Source organism: Zonotrichia albicollis, chromosome 22 (genome assembly GCF_047830755.1).
Source record: "Zonotrichia albicollis isolate bZonAlb1 chromosome 22, bZonAlb1.hap1, whole genome shotgun sequence".
NCBI classification, from domain to species: domain Eukaryota; kingdom Metazoa; phylum Chordata; class Aves; order Passeriformes; family Passerellidae; genus Zonotrichia; species Zonotrichia albicollis.
This window is the reverse complement of record NC_133840.1, coordinates 3,700,068-3,719,797: the sequence shown is the minus strand read 5'-3', so window position 1 is coordinate 3,719,797 and position 19,730 is coordinate 3,700,068. Positions and strand designations below refer to the sequence as shown.

Genomic DNA, 19,730 nt, shown 5'->3' with positions numbered 1-19,730 from the left:
TCTGGCCAATATCCAGCGTTACAGTGCAACATCTGAGACTGCAAACACCTCTGAAAGAAGCCCCTTCCTCACCTGTTGATGAAGGCCTGTCTTCCCAGGCCCACACTGGAGTCTGTCTGTGGTAGTCCCCTTCTGAATGTACAGATGAGACAGAAGAAGGTCTTTCAGTTCCCAAATATCCCTGCCCAGGAATTGGAGATTTTGACTTCCGACTGTTTGACTTGCCGATGAGCTTCTGCTTGCTGACTGCCCCACCTGGCAACACAAGGGACAGATTGCACCAACCACATTTTAGCCTCTGTGTGTTTGTTTCTAGAAATTATCAGGTAGCACTGAGAAGTTTTAGGTATCCAATACAGCCTGTTCTTCTTTTCCTGTTCCATCAGTGTTGTTGGAAAAGCCACAACAATAAATGCAAACACCACCTCTGCCAGTTACAGAGGAAAGACAGTGATTTTTCAGCGATACCACGTTATTCAAACCCTTGATTTATTTATTTTCTTTGAGGCCCTGGGATATGTGGGAGCTGCAATACCTGAATTTGGAGATGGATTGGCTTCTTCCCTCCGTGGCTCGTTAGTCGGCGGCACCGCGGCGCCGGAGCTGCCCGGGGCCACGGCGAGAGGCTGCGACATGACCACCCCGTGCTCCTCACTCTTGTCATCAAAGTTCCCCATCAGTGCTTTCCTAATGATGTCCTCCAGACCCAGATTACTGGCAGGATCTGCAAAGGAGTGACCCCTCGAACTGACTGCACCTGGGAGAGAAGAGAAAACACAGGGAAAGGTGGGAAGAGAGGCAGAAAGTGTATCTCGGAGAAATTACAAAGGGGTGTGGGGAAAGATTTGGTCATTTTGCTTTTCCTTATGGTGCAAGAGATAAGTTTTCATGTAGAATATTAGCTTTTAATTTCCTCTTTTACTGGACTCCCCAAAGAGTATAAATTCAAAGTATTAAAGACATTACATTTTTCTGGAACATATGTCATGTTGTTTCTTTCATTGAAGAACTTACCTGAGGTAGTGACTGCTGGCAAATTGAATATTTCAGTCCCTGGCTGAGCAGTTGCTGCAATTAAAACAAAACATTTCACTGAATTTTTCAGTAGTGATGATCACTAAGTGATCAGCAGTAGCCCTACTGCACAAAAAAAAAGCAAAAATTAGTTCTAGTATCATATTCCATAATGTCAGTGTTCATTACTGGAATTATATTAAAATGCTGTTTAAAAGACATAATCATAAGGGCTAAGAAAACACAAACTATTTCATTTCAAGACACCTTTCCAAATAGGAAAAGGTGTAGGTATTGATACAAAGCAAATTACAGACACAGTTAGTTAGAATAATGTCAGGTTTTGACAACTCTCTCATTAATTATGTGGTTTGCACCTCTTAAGTGTTAAAATGATGTGACAGTCCTACATACAACAGTATGTTAAAAAAATCTAACCTTCTAGTTCTATGGTCATAAATTATTATATGCGTTTTATATTAATAGATTTCTATTAATTTGTATAATTCGATCATATTCAGGTCAGGACATCTGCAGGTGAAAGTCACATGAAGCTTAAGCTGGAAAAATTGAGTGAAAAGGCAAGTCCTGCATACCCATGTCAGAGTCACCTCCACCAGATGAGTTCAGCTTTCGAAATATCTCCTGTTTCTTGGATTTTACCATTGGTGAAGTGTTCTCAAGTTTGGTGAAAAACGAAGGCAGGTAACTGATACTGCCTGGAGAGCGAGAGTCAGTCCTGCCAAGACCAACACGTGTCAAAGAGACAGAACTTGTAAGATGCACATTTCAATCTTCCCCAAAGTACTCAGCCAGAAACCACCAACAGTCATCTGAACACTGGGGGGCCCAATAATAAATGAGTGTGCTTAAGCAGCAGCAATCTGACAAATAAGCTTCAATTAAAAAACCAAACTACTTGTACGTAAATTAAAAAACAATCTAAAAATGAAGTAAAAAATAATCTACATCTCCTAGCCCAAGATCCTTACATTTCTAAAAAGTGCAATATCCCCTGCCATGTTCCTGGAAATCCCTTTGCATCTACCTAACATCCATCATGGACTGTGACAGCCCTGCAGCAACTGCAGAGTTGAAAAACCCCATGGAAATGAGAATCAGTTTCACCAGCATGAGGCTTAAATCAGTACTTTGGGTGCTCTTCCTTGCTCAGCAGGGCAAATACAGGAGCTCCCACTCCAGTGTGCATCTCCCACACGTTTGCAGACACCAGCACTGCCAGGGAGCCCATAAAGGTTCTGTGCAATTTTGGGGTGCAGATCTGACAGACTGGGACAGGGCTGCCCATGCATGGACACCCCACTTCACTCGTCCTGGAACCTCCTTAGCTGAGTGATATTTCAAGTGGTTCCTCCCCTCTCCACCAGGACAGTAACCAGGAATCCAACCAGGCAGGAGAAGAGTGAATGATTTAATAAAATCTGTGACCTTTCTCAAAACTCACTTCAGTTTTACAGAACTGGCAACCACGAGGAGTTTCACTCTAACATTCTCTCAGATGTGACACAGAACACTCTGCTTGCACCAAGAAACTTAAGACAGAGCACCAACATGTGACCTTTCCCTCAGCCTTCCCACAGCACCTCCCAGATTGCAAGTTTGGGATGTTAGTGCAGAAGGATTGACAGTGATTAACAACCTGCCTGTGGCACCAGAGGAAGGTCAGTTGAATTGCTCTTTAATAAAGGCACAGTTTGCAGCACAAATATTCAGAATTATGTCTTTAAAAGTCAGTTTTACACCTACCTCTGTTCAGTAGGCTCAGTTCTTTGGGAAAGCAAAAGAACATTTTCCTGTTTCTCGTGTACAACCGGGACCTGAGGTGGCGAGATTGGCTCGTAGGGCTCTGAGGGGACATGACTCCTCTCTGGAGATTTTCCAGGCCTACATCCACGATTCAGAGACAGGTAATTACTCCCAATGCATGTACAGCAGTAGTTAACTCATGTAATTTTACAGTTCCTACATAACTGCTTATGTGTAGTTACATGTTACATGCTTTAAAAGGATGACAATGCATTGTCCATAACAACTCTGGTAAATTTTAAGTTATTACATGTTTTCAGCTGTCTAAAGACAGGAAATTAGGAGAAGTAGCAAAGGGAAAACAGCTCTAAGTTATGTTATGGAGCCAAGCAATTGGTGAAAGAGTAGGAGACAGACTTTGCCTAAAAGAAAGATCAAAAGGCACCTTTACTTCCAATCTCCACCAAGATTACTGCACTATATCATATCTGGGCATCAATTAAAGTTACAGTTAGAATGAATCCCTGGATTACCTTCCTCTGGCCTTGTCAGAGAGGTTCTCAGGGGACACTCTGGCCCCTGGCCGCTGGTGGTGCACGGGCTGGGGCTGCGCCTCGGGGCTGTAGCGGCTCGAGGTCTTTGCCCGGCCAGAAGCAGGAGTTGGAGCAGGGCTGGAATTCTGGAATGTAGTGGTGGGAGGCTGCAAAGAGGCCTGAGAAGCTGCTTGGTTTCTAGCAAAGTCTTGTGTGATAATTTGCTGGATGTCACCAAAAGAAATAGAAAAGAGATTTTGATTAGACACTGCCCGCAGTTTAGGTATTCATGAACTAGACAAGCCTGATGGCAGTGAATGAGGTTATAAATTCAGATACAATATTTTGTAATACTCTCAAATAAAAGCCATAATTATAAAACCTACACAGATGTGATCAGCAAGGGTGATGAGCCGATGGGTCCTGGGCACGTGGGCCATCCCCTCTGCCTGGGAAGAGGGAGGTGGAGGTTGCTGGGGTGAGGGGGGCTCCTGCTGTGTCCTGTAGCGGTGAATGGGGCCCTCGTAGGGCCTGCTGGGGTCAGCTGCTTGGAACAGAAAAGGTCACTCTGTTAAGCCTCAAGGTTTGAAACTTCTGTGCTTACAAATCTAAAAAAGGTGACTGTGAGAATATTTCCATGTAGATGAACTTACTCTCTGCCTGGCTTGGTTTGGGTGTCTCTTGTTGATAGGACTGCAGCTTTTCTTGAGCAGGTACAGGTGAATTTGCAGGGCTGATCACCTCAATGGCATCTCCAGGAGCTTCATACCGGTGTGAGGACACTGAATATCAAGCAAAGGTTGTGGAATAAGATGTAAATATGACAGAAAATTTTTGTTGCCTATACTTAGCAACACCAGTAAAATGGGACCAGTGAATGAAAGTCAAAACACTGTTGCCTTCTCATGATAACCATGGTGATACAAATACTTCCATGAAACAGTGTTCCAACATAAACAAAGTAATTTTCAGTTTCCTGAATTCTGAAAATGTTACTGTTATGATCCTGCATTCCTGCTGTAGCATGGAATCTGAATAAAGCAAACAACTCTGATTTTGCAAGAGTAACTACATGCAAAAACTGTATTAGTCTATCAAGTGTTTCTGCTTTGCAGAGCTGAATATTTTATCATTAAACATCTGAATCATTTCACATCATTTCCCTAAAGGCTAAGACAGACAGCAAAGAAGTAGAGAGTTACTAAGATACGTACAACTACTGGAAGAATCTGAACTTTGAGAGCCCCTATCTCGAGCATCCTTGTCTGAAGCAATCTGGCGAGTGATGATCACATCTATGAAGTTAGCAGCAGTAATTGTGGTCTTTCCTCGAGTTCTCAGCTCTTCCTCGTACCTGGATTTAGGAGGAGGTCCTTTCTCTTTACCAGCCTCTGAATAGACTACTGATGAAGTCTGTCCCTGGGACTTGCCACCAGAGTAATTGGCAGAGGTATAGGGGCACTGCACAGGCCTCTTTTCTACCTCCAGGGTCTTCTGCTCCATCTGCTGCTGCTCAGTCACCACAGCTGACCTGCGGCCCATGTTCTCCTCTATCCTGGTTCCTTCGTGCTTGCTCTCCTTTGCTTTGGCAACTTCCATCTGAGGAGCAGAGGCTGCAGCATCCACGAGGGCTGCCAGGGCATCAGCAGCAGTGTTGTAACGGGAAGCTGGCAAGCCTTGAGTGATAGAGGGAGCTCCAGGGGTGAGCTGCCTGTGGGCAAACATTGAATAGCCTCAATTACATCACATGGAAAGAACTAGAGCCATGAACACAATAAAGCAAAGCTTTTCTGACACTAATTTCTACCCAAAATGCACTGATGAAAATGCTTTGATATATCCAATAATCCACTATATTTCATATAGTGAAATACATTTAACCCTAAATGCACTTTTTAATAAGCTGAAATATTAGAATATATATCTGTGCCACATTAACTTCTAACACATACATGATACGTAGCTGAGCAGCAGGATCCAAAGGTGTGATTACACTTGTCCCATTGGTTCCTTGGAATATACTTGGCCTTTGCTGCAGAATGTTTTCCTGGCTTCTGACAGAGGGGGATGGGGACCGGACGTATCCGTGACTGCCGGGTCTGCCAGGCTGCTCTGCACCTGCAGGACAGAGGAGGGGAACAAACCAAAATAAAGAATTACTCTTACAGCAGTGTAGCACTGTGAATCAATGCTCCCACCTCCCTTCCCAGCTGTCTCCACCACTCTGGATACTCTTATAACAATGCAGGACTATGTGTCAATGCTGCCTCCTCCACATCCCTTCCCAGCTGTCTCCACCACTCTGGATGTGGATTTAAATCAGTTAAATCATTTAAATCAGTTCACAGTGCTCTAAATGACATGCAAGCTGTGCCAGTGACAATGAGGATTCACTCCTCTTTGGGTGCTACATCGCTTTGAGAGAAAGTTGCAGAAGTTGCAATTATGACCAGAACTGCTGGGCAACAGGAACCTGCCTAAAGTGCAGAGTAAAAGCAAACTGTAAATAGTATTTGCTAACAATAACTGCAGAAAATGAGCAGTTACAGTGTACAAGACAAATGATCCAAGAGTATCCAAGTGCCCTCACCTGGTCGGAGATAAAGTTCAGCGGGGACTGAGGTGATTCTCTCCCTCTCTCGTTCCCGTTCTCTTTCCCGCTCTCGTTCACGTTCCCTCTCCCTTTCCCGCTCCTTCTCCCTCTCCCTTTCCCGTTCCCTTTCAGCATTTGCAGCTGCAGAAGCTGCCAGGTGTGTGGGGTGTCCTGGAAGGTCCACAGGGTAAAATGAAGGAGCAAAGAAATTTACTTAAGTGAAGCATGGCAATGTAAACCTTGCCTATATATTTTGCCATACGCTTACAGCAAAATTTCCCAAATACATTTTAATTCCACTCAAGATTATTCACTTATCTAGGAAGACAAAAGCTTAACACACAGTGACAGTGGAAGGCTCAAAAGCCTTTTACTAAAGTGGTTCTATAAAGTTACAGCTTCTAGACCCCAATTCTACCCTTCAACACATGTAGAGTGGGGTTAGTGAATTATAATCAAATTACTACAAATAAAGACCTGACAGAATGAGACAAATTCACAATTTGACAGTGCTTCTACTGCAACTACACAGGATATCATGAAAGCCCCTTTGCTATCCAAGTGAGAGGTGCATGCAAAAAGCATCTCCTGAGAAAACATCAAAAGATGGCATTAATGAAAGGTGAATAAAGATGGTCAATTCCCTCAGCATGTCAGACAATGAAAGCCATCACCAAGCCATGAGAGCTCTTACCTGGTGACAGAGAAGCAGGGTTGTAAGGCCTGGGAGGGAAGGTGAGCTGGGTGCCAGGGATGTACGTGATTCTCTCCATGGGTGGGGTGCTGGTTCCTCCAGGATGAGGCACTAAGATAGTGGGGGCCATATTGTTCAGGTCAATGATTCCTGTCAGGACATGACACACGTGAGAATGGCCACTCCAGGACATGGTCTGCACAGTCAGCAGTGAATGTTTGGTGGAGAAAATACAACAATAAGGCAAGTGTAGAGCTATATTCCAGCTGTTTATACTCTCTTAGATCTGCCAATCAGCAATTTAGGAACACAAAATATCAGAATTTGCATTTGTAGCACTCCCTTTAATTGTCCTTTGGGAAAATGCACTTCACTTCCACTCAATAATCTCATCTTTTAGCAATTTTGGGTATTACCCAAAAAATAAAAAAAAACCACATTATCACAAACATTACACTTCTGGCTGTTGCCTTTATATTCCTTTTGAATAAGTTATCATTTTGATATAATTCTATTTTCTGAAGTTTGATGGTGAGCTAAATATGGTTCTGATCATCAGTATATACGAGTAGAAAACAATCTGGTTCTTGAACACCAGTAACTCTCAGAGACTTCTCCTTAAAAATATTGATTATAGAGGTGCTTTTCCTTTCCACAAAAGGCAGTTTCCAAATGAGCTGTGAGACATCCACGATCACAAAACACATTTATACACACGGCCTTACACGAGTGCATCCAAACCACAGGTGGCACAGCCAAACCCCACTTTTTGAGAGGATGACAGAAAGAGAGGCAGGCCCACCTCGTGCTCCTGCATAAGGGAGTGCCAGAGTTTGCTCCCTGGGGGACAAGCCCCTGGTGACATCGGGCCGCAGGTTGACCTGCATCTGCTGGGAGGTGATGTAGTCGTTGAGGATGGTCTGGCGCGTGTTCTCCATGGCGTACAGCTGGTACTGGCTGGGGTACCCCGGCGTGGGGGACAGCTGCCTTTGGAACAGGTAAGCAGCAGCAGCTGAGGGTGACAGAGGGAAAAAGGGGCATTTAGGAAGCAGGATGATGCTGGATTGAATAAAACGTTCAGCTGTTGTCACGGACATATTTTATGAAAATCCTTTCATTAGGATCTTTTCTCCTGAGAAGCTGAGAGGCCTCAGAAAGGAAATGTAAACACTGATTATCTGCTGCTGTGGAATGCAACAGGTGCATCTGAGATTGGTCTCATGTGGTTGTTTTTAATTAATGGCCAATCACAGTCCAGCTGTCTCTGACTCCCTGGTCAGTCACAAGATTTTATCATCATTCCTTGTCTATCCTTGCTGGCCTTCTGATGAAATCCTTTCTTTTATTATTTTAGCATAGTTTTAATATATAATTATATAATTATATAATAATAAATCAGCCTTCTGAAACATGGAGCCAAGATTCTCATCTCTTCCCTTGTCCTGAGACCCCTGTGAACACCACCACAAGGTGTCTGTAAAGCTTCCATAGAGGTGCTATTAAGCCTCTCTAGTTGGTGGCAAATGAGTGAAAATAGTGTTTTAATACTGGTGTTTTACTGAATTTCTGAACTACATGCACACTGAAAGTGCTAAACAATCCAGATTAGAGAGATGACTTTAATAGAACTATAAATCCTGAAATTCTGAAAATGAAAAAGGCTGAAACAGCTAAAGAACTTGGAAAATACCTCACATAAGTAAACTGAGGGATAGGTTAAAAGGAAGTCACTGTATTTAATATCACCTGATAATCCTCCAGTGAAAATAATCAGTCTTGAACAGAGGACTTATATAGAATATATAAGTCTATATATAATTATATAGAATTACACTTTAATTCTCTAGCCTCTTCCACATCCTTCTTTGTAAAGCTTTCCTGAAGGCTTTTAATAAAAGCATTCCATGAATGCTTTTCTATAAATACTGTGAACTTTTAAACCAAACAGAAGTAAGTTGGCAGCTCTGAAGGGAAGTTACAACATTATAAAATACTAATTTAGGTATCTTGGTTAGATATTAAATCACCACTAAACTGATATCAAATCATAGCAGTAAATACTTATATCTTTATAAATGATATCTGGCCATTAACAACTGCCTTATAAAGGTATCCTTTCTGTATATCAAAGCTCACAGTATTTTTAAAACTAAAAAAAGCCAACACAAATGTATTTACCAGGATCCAGAGCCCTGTGAAATGGCATAGCAGGATCTAAATGGGGAGGGAGGTGACCCCTGTAGACTTCAGGAGTTGCTCCTCTGTGGTGAGGGTCAAAAGGGCTGTGAGCCACTACAGGATCAACCCCTGGCACTGGAGATTTTGCTGGCACACTCTCCCTCTGTGTTGGAGTGAGTGTGTTCTTCCTTTCATGATTTGTTGACTTCCCAGAAGATACTCCAGCTAAAAGCAATGAAAAACCCAAGTTAATAAAATGCTTATTTCTCTATTGAAAATTTAACTGTAAAAATACACTGGTTCCCAAGGAACATTTTCAATTACTGCAATACAACAAAGCACAGAGAATATTTTATATCACAAAAGACTTCTGCTGAAAGAATTGTACTTTAAAACTAAGATTGTTTACACTTCACTAAAACATCTTCCTCATCTAGACATTTTAAAATCAGGAATAGCTTCTGCCCTTAAAACATTATCCTTATAGATACAACTTTCAGTGTGATCCATAATCAAATGCAAATTGAGACTGAATTCCATTCCCACTTCCCTCTTCTATTATGGCAGATTTTCATTTCCTTATTTCAATTAACAGCTTACAGCTTTCTAAAATTCATTCTAGCCAACTTCCAACTTAAGACAAGCCACTAGAATAAAATAAAGAAGAATGGAGTAAATAAAACAATCAAATAATAAAACCATTTGTCTGACTGTGGACAGGAATGACATACCCTCACTAACTCTATTCATCATGGGTGAACTCCTGGACATGGGACTCTGATAGTTCACAGGTGTCCTCCGAGCATTTGTATCATCATAAATCCCAGGGCTCAGCTGTGATTTGGGAGTTTCATGAAGGGTTGACCTGAGAACAGAGGGACCAGAGCTGACTACGGACGTGTGACGGGACCGCACGGCATCCCCGGTCTTCACATCTTCGTATTTTCCTCGCTCCACCACCTTCACGTTTTCTGGCACCATTTCCAGCTGAGGCATTCCCCGGGGCAGCTTGCTTGGTCCAGTGATTAAAGATTTTACATTGTGTTTGATGGCAGACTGGCCAGAGTTGCTTTCATATTTTATGGGTGTGCCCTGAAGAGGAGGAAAAGTTCAGGTTAAGGTGATGTTGTGGAATAATCTCACACAGCCTGAGCTGGTTGACTCCTGTGTGTGTAACAGTGTTTTGTGTATTTACCTGAGATATGGAGCCTTCTATGATTGGCCTGCTTGTCTGCACCATTTCAGGAGTTTTGCGACTCTCTTGGCTTAGGAGGTCCTGCCTGGGGATCTCGTGGATGGAGCGCCCCATCTCCTTTATGGTGGTGACCCCATCGTAGGGCTTGCCCTTGGTGATGGCTCCTTCAAACGTCCTGATGGGAGGTGACTCCCTCTTGATCTGCTTGGGGTACTTCAAACCTTCTTCAAAACTTTCAGCTGTTGCCCTTGGCGTGCCTTTTATAGAAAGAAAAAGTCACATGAATGGTAATAATAGCTGCTAGGTTTTTTTCTTCATAAGCAGAGTAATTAATTATATATAACAGTGAAGCTTTGGTTTGCTGTAGTCTGTGGTAAGATACTCAAAGTCTAAAAAAATCATCACAAAAATAATACTGAAAAATATACTACAGAAAACCTTCTGTTATTTCAGGTGCTGAAACAAAAGAAATAAATCTGTTCATTTTTTCAAAAGTGCTGATTACCAAGTATTCATATTAAAAAGTCTATTTTCCAATAAGAAATAAAATCTATGTTTACACACTAGCTTTGAACACAGCATATCAAAAAGCTGCTGATTTATGCTCTGAAAACTTTTCATAAAATAAGCTCCACCTTTAACACAGCTCCCACAGTTAATAAGAGCTTTAAGGTTCAGAAATCCAGATTTTTGAGGATTAATTAATGCTCCCCTTTCTTAGCCTGCAATACCTCACCTTGCATTATAGAGCCAGACAAAACTGTTCTCTCCTTTAGTTCAGCGTGTGGGCTCCCCCGAGGCAGCGCTCGGCAGATTAAACCTAAAATTAAAATGAAAATAATTTAGGGAATTAAACAAGTGTTAAAAAAAACCCAACCTCCAAACCAACAAACCCCCTCCTTCTCACACATGAGAGATGGTATCTGTACCCTGGCAGTGCCCAGAGGGCCAAGCCTCAGTATGCCAGGCATTGCTGCAACATGTTATAAACACCTCCTGCCCTAAAAAAATAATCTTTCAGTTCAAATATTTGTGCTGTTGCATAGTTGCAAGTTTTAACATATTTAGAAAACAGGAGGTGCTTTTTATAATTAAGCTTAACCTTTGTTTCAAAAGCAGACACTGCTTTTCTCACACTCCACTTTCCCTGCCTAGAAAGAAAGGTGCTCATGGTGGGAAGTGGAACCAAGAGAAAAAAATTCCAAAATATGCCTCAGCGTGCTCCAAATTATCAAAGTTCATACTGAATCATTGGGGAAGAGATGAATTTACTGTGCCTACAGCAAGAATCTAAAAGTGCTTAAAACACTCAAAATTTTTCAGTTTGAAAACAGAAAATGTGTCACTGATGAGACAAAGCATGGAAGTACCAGAGCAGCAACTTAGAGGCAACACTGGATTTCTGTGTGCAGCCTACAAACCTCACATTCACCTTGGTCCATTGGATGGACATGTCCACAAAATAGTCTCCAAGGGCTATCCAAAAAAATGGGACAAAATGTTTAAGGAGCCAGGCTCCATGGTTGAGGTAGGAAACATTTTCTTGTGTTTGTATTTTCACAAAACAATCTGAAAAGTTATATAAATGACCTGCCTTGGCCTCTGCAGGCTTTGTTTGATTACAGTTTATTAAAACACCACAGCACTAGGGATGCCCTGAAGCAGGATCCTGCAGTTCAAAGAGGTTTTTTGCAGGAATGCAAAAGGTCAGGGCAGTGTGATATTAATATTTAACCAAAGGGTGTGGCAGAGGCTGTGCTGGTGTGACCCAGTGTTTGAGCTCCACAGGATCCCTGGGATTGTGCAGAGCCAGGGACATCTGTCAGATGTGCTGAGAGCTGGAAATGCCACCTGCAGTAGCAGCAGCTGTGGTAAAACAGAAAAGAAAACTGGGATCTACTCCAGTCCTGTTTCCACCATGCTCTAACTGCAGTGCTATTGCATGGATTTGGTCATTAGTGTGATTTAAATCTAACTTCCCTGTTAGCCTGCACCCTAAGAAAACTCTAAATGCTCTTACATCAATGCATAAAACATCTTGCAAGCAGTGTTTTTACCTTCCAGTGGTGCAGACCCTGGAGACTCCCTCAGAGACATCCCCTGCTTTATATTTCCTTCCATTGTGTCATAGGTTCTCTTTAAACCAATTTCATGAGCAGTTCTGGGACTCCTTGTTCCTTCACGGACATTTTTAATAGCTGGCAAAATGTACAAGAGTGTGGTCAGGAAATGTGGACAACAAAAAGGACACATGAATATTACATTAATGAGACCACAAGTCATTAATATTTAAACAACACATCTTCAATATAATATTATAACATTAAATATCAGTCTTAGAAGGATGCTTTATAGTTTGTCAAAAAAGTACTTGTTAAGTTACTCATTTATCAATATTTCATTCAAGTTTAAAGTTATGTGATACATTTAGTTTTATTTTAATAAGGGTAATTTTATTTACCCTTTCACAATACAATTTAATGACAGATAGGAAATAAATGGCAAAGGAAGAGCTGAACTATATTTTAAACACGCATCTGCTTGGAAGCAGAAACACTTCAGCTATGGGTTATCACAGCAGAACCTGACTGTGATCAAGTAGAATACACAAAGACTCACCATCATAAGACAGAATATGCCCACTTTTGCCTTCATAAATGACATGGCCCTTGGCTGAGGCCTCCTCCCTGCACTTCTCGGGGCTGCTGTCCTCGGTGGCCAGGCGGGTGATGGTTCCCTTCAGCAGCGCGTCGGCGGCGATGCCGGGCTGGGCCAGAGCTGGGGTACCCTGAGAGCAAAGCCAGCACAGCAATCAATTCACAGCCTCTGAGGCTTCACAGAGCAGGGGGAGTGAAGGGGAAATACAACAAAACCAAAAAAAATTCTTGGGTCTATAATACTAACTAACTTATCAAGTATGGCTTAAACTTCTGCTTGTGTTATAGACACTTAGCAGAAATAATCTCACTCATATTTAGGTTATCTTGTTAAACAATATTACCTGTGTATTTACAACCTAGAACATTTAACCTATAAATACCATTTGGAGGGAAGATAACATATACCACATGGTGCCATTAGGTTTTATTTCTGTCCAAAGCAATGAAACCTCCTCCTCTCATCTCAAAGCAGATTGTTCTCTGTACAGGGATGCCAAACCAACCAAAACAGCAGCATTGAAAATGGTAGGAACAAAAAGGCTGATTTTCCCTTCTTGGATTTAAATAGAATCTACATGAGACTGGTTACAAAGGGATGCCAAACCAATCAAAACAACAGCATTTGAAATAAGACAAAAGGCCTGAATTTCCCTTCTTAGATTTAAAAGAATCTGCACAAGACTGGTTACATTTGGTTTGAATATTTGAACTCAGGTGTGATGCAATTTTCAGGAAAGTTGCCCTCAGTTAGGTTTATCAAAGGGTCTGGTATTATTTATTTGTAAACTCATATATATGAAGATGAAATCATGGTAATGCTGACTTCAGCAGTAGTGGGGTCTGAACATCTGATTGGATTGGAAGCTCCTTTCCCAAGGCAGTTCTTATCCTGTGATAATAATTTACTTTTTCAGACATGCAAATACATTCACAGTGATAGTCTGAAGATGATGATCTGTTTTGCTACAGCCTTCCCAGCAGTGAAAGGTAAAATACCTGAGTTATGGAGCCTCTCAAAGAAGGAATGGTCTCAACTGAAACTTTATTGGTTGGAGTTCCTCGTGTTATGCTCCCCTCCTGTATTGTTGTGGTACCTGATTTGAAATAAAGACATCCTGATAAATCAGAGAATAAAAAAATATCCACTCAATTTGAAATAATCAAAAATTCTATTGAGAACTGTTAGTTTACATTAAAATACAGGGGAAATTTCAATTTAACAGCTGGCAAATGAGGCAGTTAGGTTATTTCCTCTTTTAACATAGCCTTTTACAGACTGTAAGTATTTTATAGCATTAACTTACAGCAGTTGATTTATTTTCTTTTGATGAATTCACTGCAGTGAGCAGTTTTACTTCAAAATTGGCATGGCTCATAACAAATATTTTGAAGTGAGCCATGCAGACAGGAGGAGCCAGCTACAAATACACATGTTTTGGAAAACAGGGAACAAATTAACCCTGTAGTCTTATGATTCTTATATAATCATAGAATACTTTAAAATAACACTTCAGCAGTTAATTCTCTTGGTTTTCTCAGGCTCTGACAAGAGTTTTTTAATCTGTGTGACTTTCTTTACCTCTCACCACACTTTCATGCTGTGCCCTGACCAGGAGTCCCTCAGGTTGGGAATTCTGGCTTCTGGGTGAGAATTCTTCTTGCTTGATATAGGGCAGAGAAGCTATTGAGGAGAAGAAAGAGAAAAAGGTTGAGGTTTTTAAATTTTCTTTAATTATGGATCATTAAATAGTCTGTATAAGACATGTCAGCTTTTCTTTCCTTACCAGATTTGGCTGACTCTTGCTGCCTTGGCAGCCCAAGGGATATTGAACCCACTGATGGCTTTGCAGTTTCTTGGGCGTAGGAAGCTTGACTGTGGGATGTTAAATAAGTGCCAGGTGTTCCCTGAAACAACAAATAGATGTTAATTCTTGTTCCTGGAATGAGGAGTCACATCTCTCTTTAAAGGAGAATGCTAAAACTACTGTGATCCTATCTGGAACTGCTACAGTGCCCCACTGCCATGTCCCAAAGCACAGAGCAGCAGGAGTGGAGTGCCACTGGTAGTTTGGAGATGCAGGTCACCTAAACTGGATATCCATGCCCTTAAATGTGGGTAAATGTTCCATTTCTAAAGCTCCTTTGGACTTTTAGAATGATATGTACAGGTAGGTCTTAAGGGTTAATGCTGTGACTCCATAAATGAGTACAAAAAGCTGAAGATTGGAGAAAGGGCAAAAAAAATTAATATAAGACAGATTTTCAAATAGTAATTCTCTTACTTGTGAGATTGAGCCTCCCATGATGAAGGAAGGTTTTTCTGATGGCACACTGGTTTTGGAGGATGGAATGAGAGGTGGTGGAGGTCTGGTGGGTCTGGTTGTGGGCAGGCGAACTCCTTCAGGAATATTGGTTATCACCTGGTGAGGGGCTGGCTGGAGAACTTGAGGGGAAAAATTGTACATTAAACACTGCAGTGTGAACAGAAATAACACAGTACAGCCCCACTGGGCTAGAAAAACACTGAGCACCTATTCACATGCACACAGAAAATTATCTTCCTTCTATTAACTCAGAGTGTTTAGAGAATAATTTGGTGCTCCAGATCTTTACCTGGAGGGACACTGTAGCGAGCTGCATTCATCTCGGGCTGGGGAGAGGCTTTATTGACTTCTCTTGGAGATAACCTGTAGGGTGATGCTGACCTTGTGGCTGCATTTTGCACTTGTGCTTCCTGTTCTATTCTCTTGACCTCAGCATAAGGCATATAGGCCACTGGTTTTCCTGGGAGGGTTGAAGTAATCAGAAAGAGAAGAACCCTGGGTTAGAAACTGGAGTCAAAAGGTCCAATTCACAGCACAGTTTTAAAGAAGGGACTACTCCAATGCCAGACACACCCATCAGCTACAAACAGTGCAATTAAAAAGAAGTATTAATGTGTTCCAGCAAACTTTTGTGCCCTGTTTCAGTGCTCAGTGTCCATGCATGAGCACAGTTAAGATGAATGTTTTACTGCATGGAGTACATACTCCCACCTACACCTTAAGCTTCTGGAAAGGCCTCCCCTAGAACAGAATCATCTGCTCTTCTCACCCTCATGCTCCATCTTTCTCTGTAGGAACAACTCATTTTTGGGTTTGACCCAACTGGAAAAAGTTTTCTGCCTTAACATAAAGGGGCAACAAGGCAGCTGTTCAACAGTAAGTGCAGCAGAGGGGGCAGGTCCCTTCCAGCAAGTTCATTATCAGTTCCTTATCACACTAAACTGCCACTCTCCAACGAGCAGCAGTGTAACACACAGACACAAAGCACAGCTGAGGGAACACCAACCTTCCCACTCCACACTGGGGCTCTTGGAGGTGCCACAGGGGCTCACAGCACTCCGATATTCCATGTCCAGCTGCTCCTGGCGCTGCCGCTGCTCCTCCAGCAGGGCTGACTCGTGCATGGCCTTGATGTGCCTCTGGTACAGGGCATAACCACTGACTGGGGTGCCCACAGGGACAGAGCAGGGGCTGCAGGAAACCTGGGGACAGCAAGGGGACAATGCCAGGGACACCCTCAGAGGCACTGCCTGGAGGAGCTGTGGAGCTCAGCCACCCCCTGCAGTCTGGGTGTTCCAAAAGGTTCACAATGGTTTTAAGCTACTTGGTTGTACTTAACCTACCTTCCCCCTGAAAAATACAATAATAAAGCAAATCATGTCTTTCTTCATTTGTTTAACATTTTTCTTCCTGACTAGATTAAGGGGTAACAAACACTCCTTCAAACAGCACTGAAAAATGCCCATACCATAGGTGGGATGACAGCAGCTCGGTGGTGAAGCTGTTGCAGGTCCATCTGCCCTTGCTTTATTGTGGATGATACCAGGATTGACCCAGTGGGATTTAACAGTGAGGGCTTTGACTCCCTGCTGAAGATACTGGAAAAAGAGATAGAAGGGAAAAATATTACCAAAAGTAGCAAGACTATACATCTTAAAAAATGTACAGCCACAACTCTTAAATTCAAAAAACCAACACAATTATCAAACTGGACCAAGAGCTGGAAAGTCAGAACCATGTTGTGTTTTGTCCCACAGCACATATGGTAGAAGACGCAACAGATGCTGCTACATTTTCATAATACACAGAAATACCAAAATATGAGCTCAGAATCTCCCACATCAGAAATTTATGTGTGCAGTACTTACATCAATGCAACCTTCTTTCTAGAGAATACTTTGGAAAAACACAAAGGGTAGGAAGGACTACATGTATTTAGTGCGCAGAAAATAAACAGTAGCCTACAATAAAATGATTTCACATGGAGGGCTAAGACATTTGTGGAAAGATGATGTTTGAAGAGGCAAGGGAGTGCACAAACACCATCACCTGCACTCTCCCAAAGCCCACATGCACTCCATGACACTGGATACTTTTGACATTTAAACATCTATCCCTGGCACTGTGTGTATATTAAACCACTGAGAGGGAGGGGGGCACTGGCTCCAGTGCCACAGGAACTGCACCAACAGAACACTGAAAGGACTTCAAATACCCTCAGTGGTGTCAGCCACTCCCAAAAGAGAACCAGCTCCAGAGATTGTCCATCCAAAGCTCTACTCACCCCTGCCTGTCAGGCTCTCCATCAACTTCCTCATCAGCACTGCAGGTGGCACTGGAGTCATTATCTGAATGGGACTCTGGTCTGGCTGCAGTCACTGGCTGGGACAGGCTGTAGTCCATTTCCTCCGGTTCTGACTTTTCCTTGGGTTTCTCCATCTCTCTCTCTTTGGTATCACTCTCAATTTTCACTTGAATATTCTCTGGTAGCCTCATTTCAGTCTCTACAGGTTCTACTTTGGTATGAACTGGAAGAGTAATCACGGGCTTAGCTTCAGCTGAATGGCTCCTACTGTCCACCTCCATAGGCTCCTCAGCCTCAGGGTTTATTTCTTCCTTCACCTGGGGCTCAGGGTTCTGAGTTTCAGCTGCTGTTACACTTTGGGCTGGTAAGGAGGGAGATGTGCTGGCTGCAGGTTTGATGGCAGATTCCTGCTCTGCTGGGGCCTCAGTGGTTACTTTTGGAGCAGCAGGCTCAGATGGAGTTTCTTCAGTTGGTTTAGCAGGTTCTGCTGGAGTTGGAGATGGAGCACTTTCTGTATCAGAACTATTTTCAGCACCTGGGGAAAAAATGTTTTGCCATGGAAGGTTGAATTAATGAATTCTGAAAAACTGGGTGCAGTAAGGATCCATCAGTTTTAACCAATCCGTCTGCAACAACAATTTTGACTTATTATAGAAATGGACAATTGGCTGAGTTACAGGAACACTGCAACTAAAAAATACCAACTACTCAAAACCAACACTTAGTCATCTTCTCTCATTCATTGTTTATGAATTCTATTGCCTTTTGCTCTACAAAAGACCAGCCAAGACTGACTGATGTTGTGAGTGTCTATAAATAAGCAGTTGCAACCAAAAAATATATATTAAAAAACCCACAACAACAACAACAAAAAAACCCACTTGAATTTGCTTGTCTGAAGCTTTACTGAGACTACTGACTACCAAAGGTTACATTTATTTGATTCAACTTGTTTCAGCACTCCAGATGACAGCATAATCAAAGCATCTCAAAATACTAAGCAGAAAACATCTTTAGGCTGCTAAATTCTAAAAATGCTGCATCCCCTTGAGTGAGTTCAAGTCGCTGAAACTCAACTGAAAGAGCATTTGAACAACAACAACAACACCACCATGAAGTGGAACACAGCTTTCTGAGCATATGATTAGCACAAACCATGGGCTCCTTTCTGTGCACACACCAGTTCCCTCCCCAGAAAAGTTACCTTCACTGTCTTCTGGGTTCTCTTCTTCATTAGATGCTTCAATGTCCTCATCCTCCTGAGCTGACACAGTGGAAGCCACGCTCTCACACTGGGACACATCTCGCTCCTCTCGGGGCCTTCGCGAAGACTGAGGAAGACACAGCATTGACAATGTACTGAAAATTCACAATTATTGCCTTTTACACATTCCCATTTACCAATCTGAGGTGGAAATGAAGGACAGAGAGTCTCTATTCAGCACAGTCATTCACAAGGGGACACTTTTCCAACTTCAGGCCAACTTTTGCTGCTCCTGACCAAAACCAAGCTTGGGAACCAGTCATGGTCTCACAGCAAGTTTGGGGGAGAACAGAACAATTGCAGCAAACAGACCCTGATGTTCTTCACCTCAGTGAGAGAAGACCAAGGCAGCACTGCAGCTTAGAGGATTCCAACACACAACATTCTACTTTCAATGCCCCCAGACCTTCAGTTCCTGGACTTCTGCCACCTGTCCTGCCCTGGTTGGTAAGGTCAGTGCCTGCTGTGTCTCAAGGAGCTGTTGCACAGCTACAGCTGCTCGTGCACTGGTGAGGAACGTGGCTTCCAGAGCACTGAAGAACTCTTCAGCCTCAAGTGTTTTACCCAGTACAAAACCTTCTCTTGCATTTTAAAGCAAGATGTGGTTACTGTCACAGGTCAGTGAGCCTTGGCCACCCTTTGTAGAGATTTATGTCACAACATAAAAACAAGTAGAAAAGGAAATCAGTGGAGATTGCAAAACAGCCTTAGTGAAGTGTGATGCATCACTTCAGAAATAACCCAAGTTTTCTTCTCAATGTCCACAGCACTCACCTTCTGTTTGTGCTGCTGGAGGAGACTGTCCAGGTTGTGTCTCCTTTTGTAGTTGAAGTAGAAGTTCTTACACTGAGCTTCACTTTTCGTCCCAACCATTTTGGCAATCGCTGCCCAGTTTCGCCCGTGTTCCACCAAACCTGGTCAGACATAAAAGAACCAATATTTACTGTGATCAATAACTCAGCTATCCAAGCCTCAATAAATGGAACAACAATGTCTATGGGAAGGTAAGATAGAGAAATACTGCTGTCCAAACAGTTCTAAGTAACCCACAGGAAAAGAGTCAACAAACGATGATTTTGTCTGTTAAACCTGCTTGCTTTTTCTTTTTTTACAAAAAAACCAACAGCAATTTTCAAATCAGCATATGTTGGCAAAAGTCACAGCAAATATATTCAGTGATTCAGTGAATCCTTGAAATTTTGT

General features: G+C 42.4%; 1 protein-coding gene across 6 annotated transcripts in view; it reads right to left on the bottom strand.

Moving 5' to 3' along the window:
• Positions 1-19,730, bottom strand: part of NCOR1 (nuclear receptor corepressor 1) — a 57,460-nt gene that overhangs the window by 2,948 nt on the left and 34,782 nt on the right. For 5 of the 6 annotated variants that reach the window (XM_074557145.1, XM_074557144.1, XM_074557146.1 and 2 more), the window contains 29 exons: positions 19,302-19,441; positions 18,468-18,594; positions 17,243-17,798; positions 16,427-16,556; positions 15,965-16,160; positions 15,248-15,418; positions 14,917-15,077; positions 14,419-14,539; positions 14,214-14,315; positions 13,631-13,728; positions 12,594-12,762; positions 12,032-12,172; positions 10,711-10,794; positions 9,975-10,231; positions 9,511-9,871; positions 8,780-9,004; positions 7,404-7,613; positions 6,602-6,751; positions 5,905-6,078; positions 5,267-5,432; positions 4,529-5,025; positions 3,968-4,096; positions 3,701-3,861; positions 3,315-3,538; positions 2,782-2,919; positions 1,611-1,753; positions 1,015-1,068; positions 536-757; positions 73-255 (listed from right to left, as the gene is read on the bottom strand). In XM_074557145.1, coding sequence (XP_074413246.1) covers positions 73-255; positions 536-757; positions 1,015-1,068; positions 1,611-1,753; positions 2,782-2,919; positions 3,315-3,538; positions 3,701-3,861; positions 3,968-4,096; positions 4,529-5,025; positions 5,267-5,432; positions 5,905-6,078; positions 6,602-6,751; positions 7,404-7,613; positions 8,780-9,004; positions 9,511-9,871; positions 9,975-10,231; positions 10,711-10,794; positions 12,032-12,172; positions 12,594-12,762; positions 13,631-13,728; positions 14,214-14,315; positions 14,419-14,539; positions 14,917-15,077; positions 15,248-15,418; positions 15,965-16,160; positions 16,427-16,556; positions 17,243-17,798; positions 18,468-18,594; positions 19,302-19,441 — 5,490 coding nt within the window. The remainder of the gene's footprint in view (positions 1-72; positions 256-535; positions 758-1,014; positions 1,069-1,610; positions 1,754-2,781; positions 2,920-3,314; positions 3,539-3,700; positions 3,862-3,967; positions 4,097-4,528; positions 5,026-5,266; positions 5,433-5,904; positions 6,079-6,601; positions 6,752-7,403; positions 7,614-8,779; positions 9,005-9,510; positions 9,872-9,974; positions 10,232-10,710; positions 10,795-12,031; positions 12,173-12,593; positions 12,763-13,630; positions 13,729-14,213; positions 14,316-14,418; positions 14,540-14,916; positions 15,078-15,247; positions 15,419-15,964; positions 16,161-16,426; positions 16,557-17,242; positions 17,799-18,467; positions 18,595-19,301; positions 19,442-19,730) is intronic. The other variant, XM_074557147.1, reaches the window with a different exon arrangement.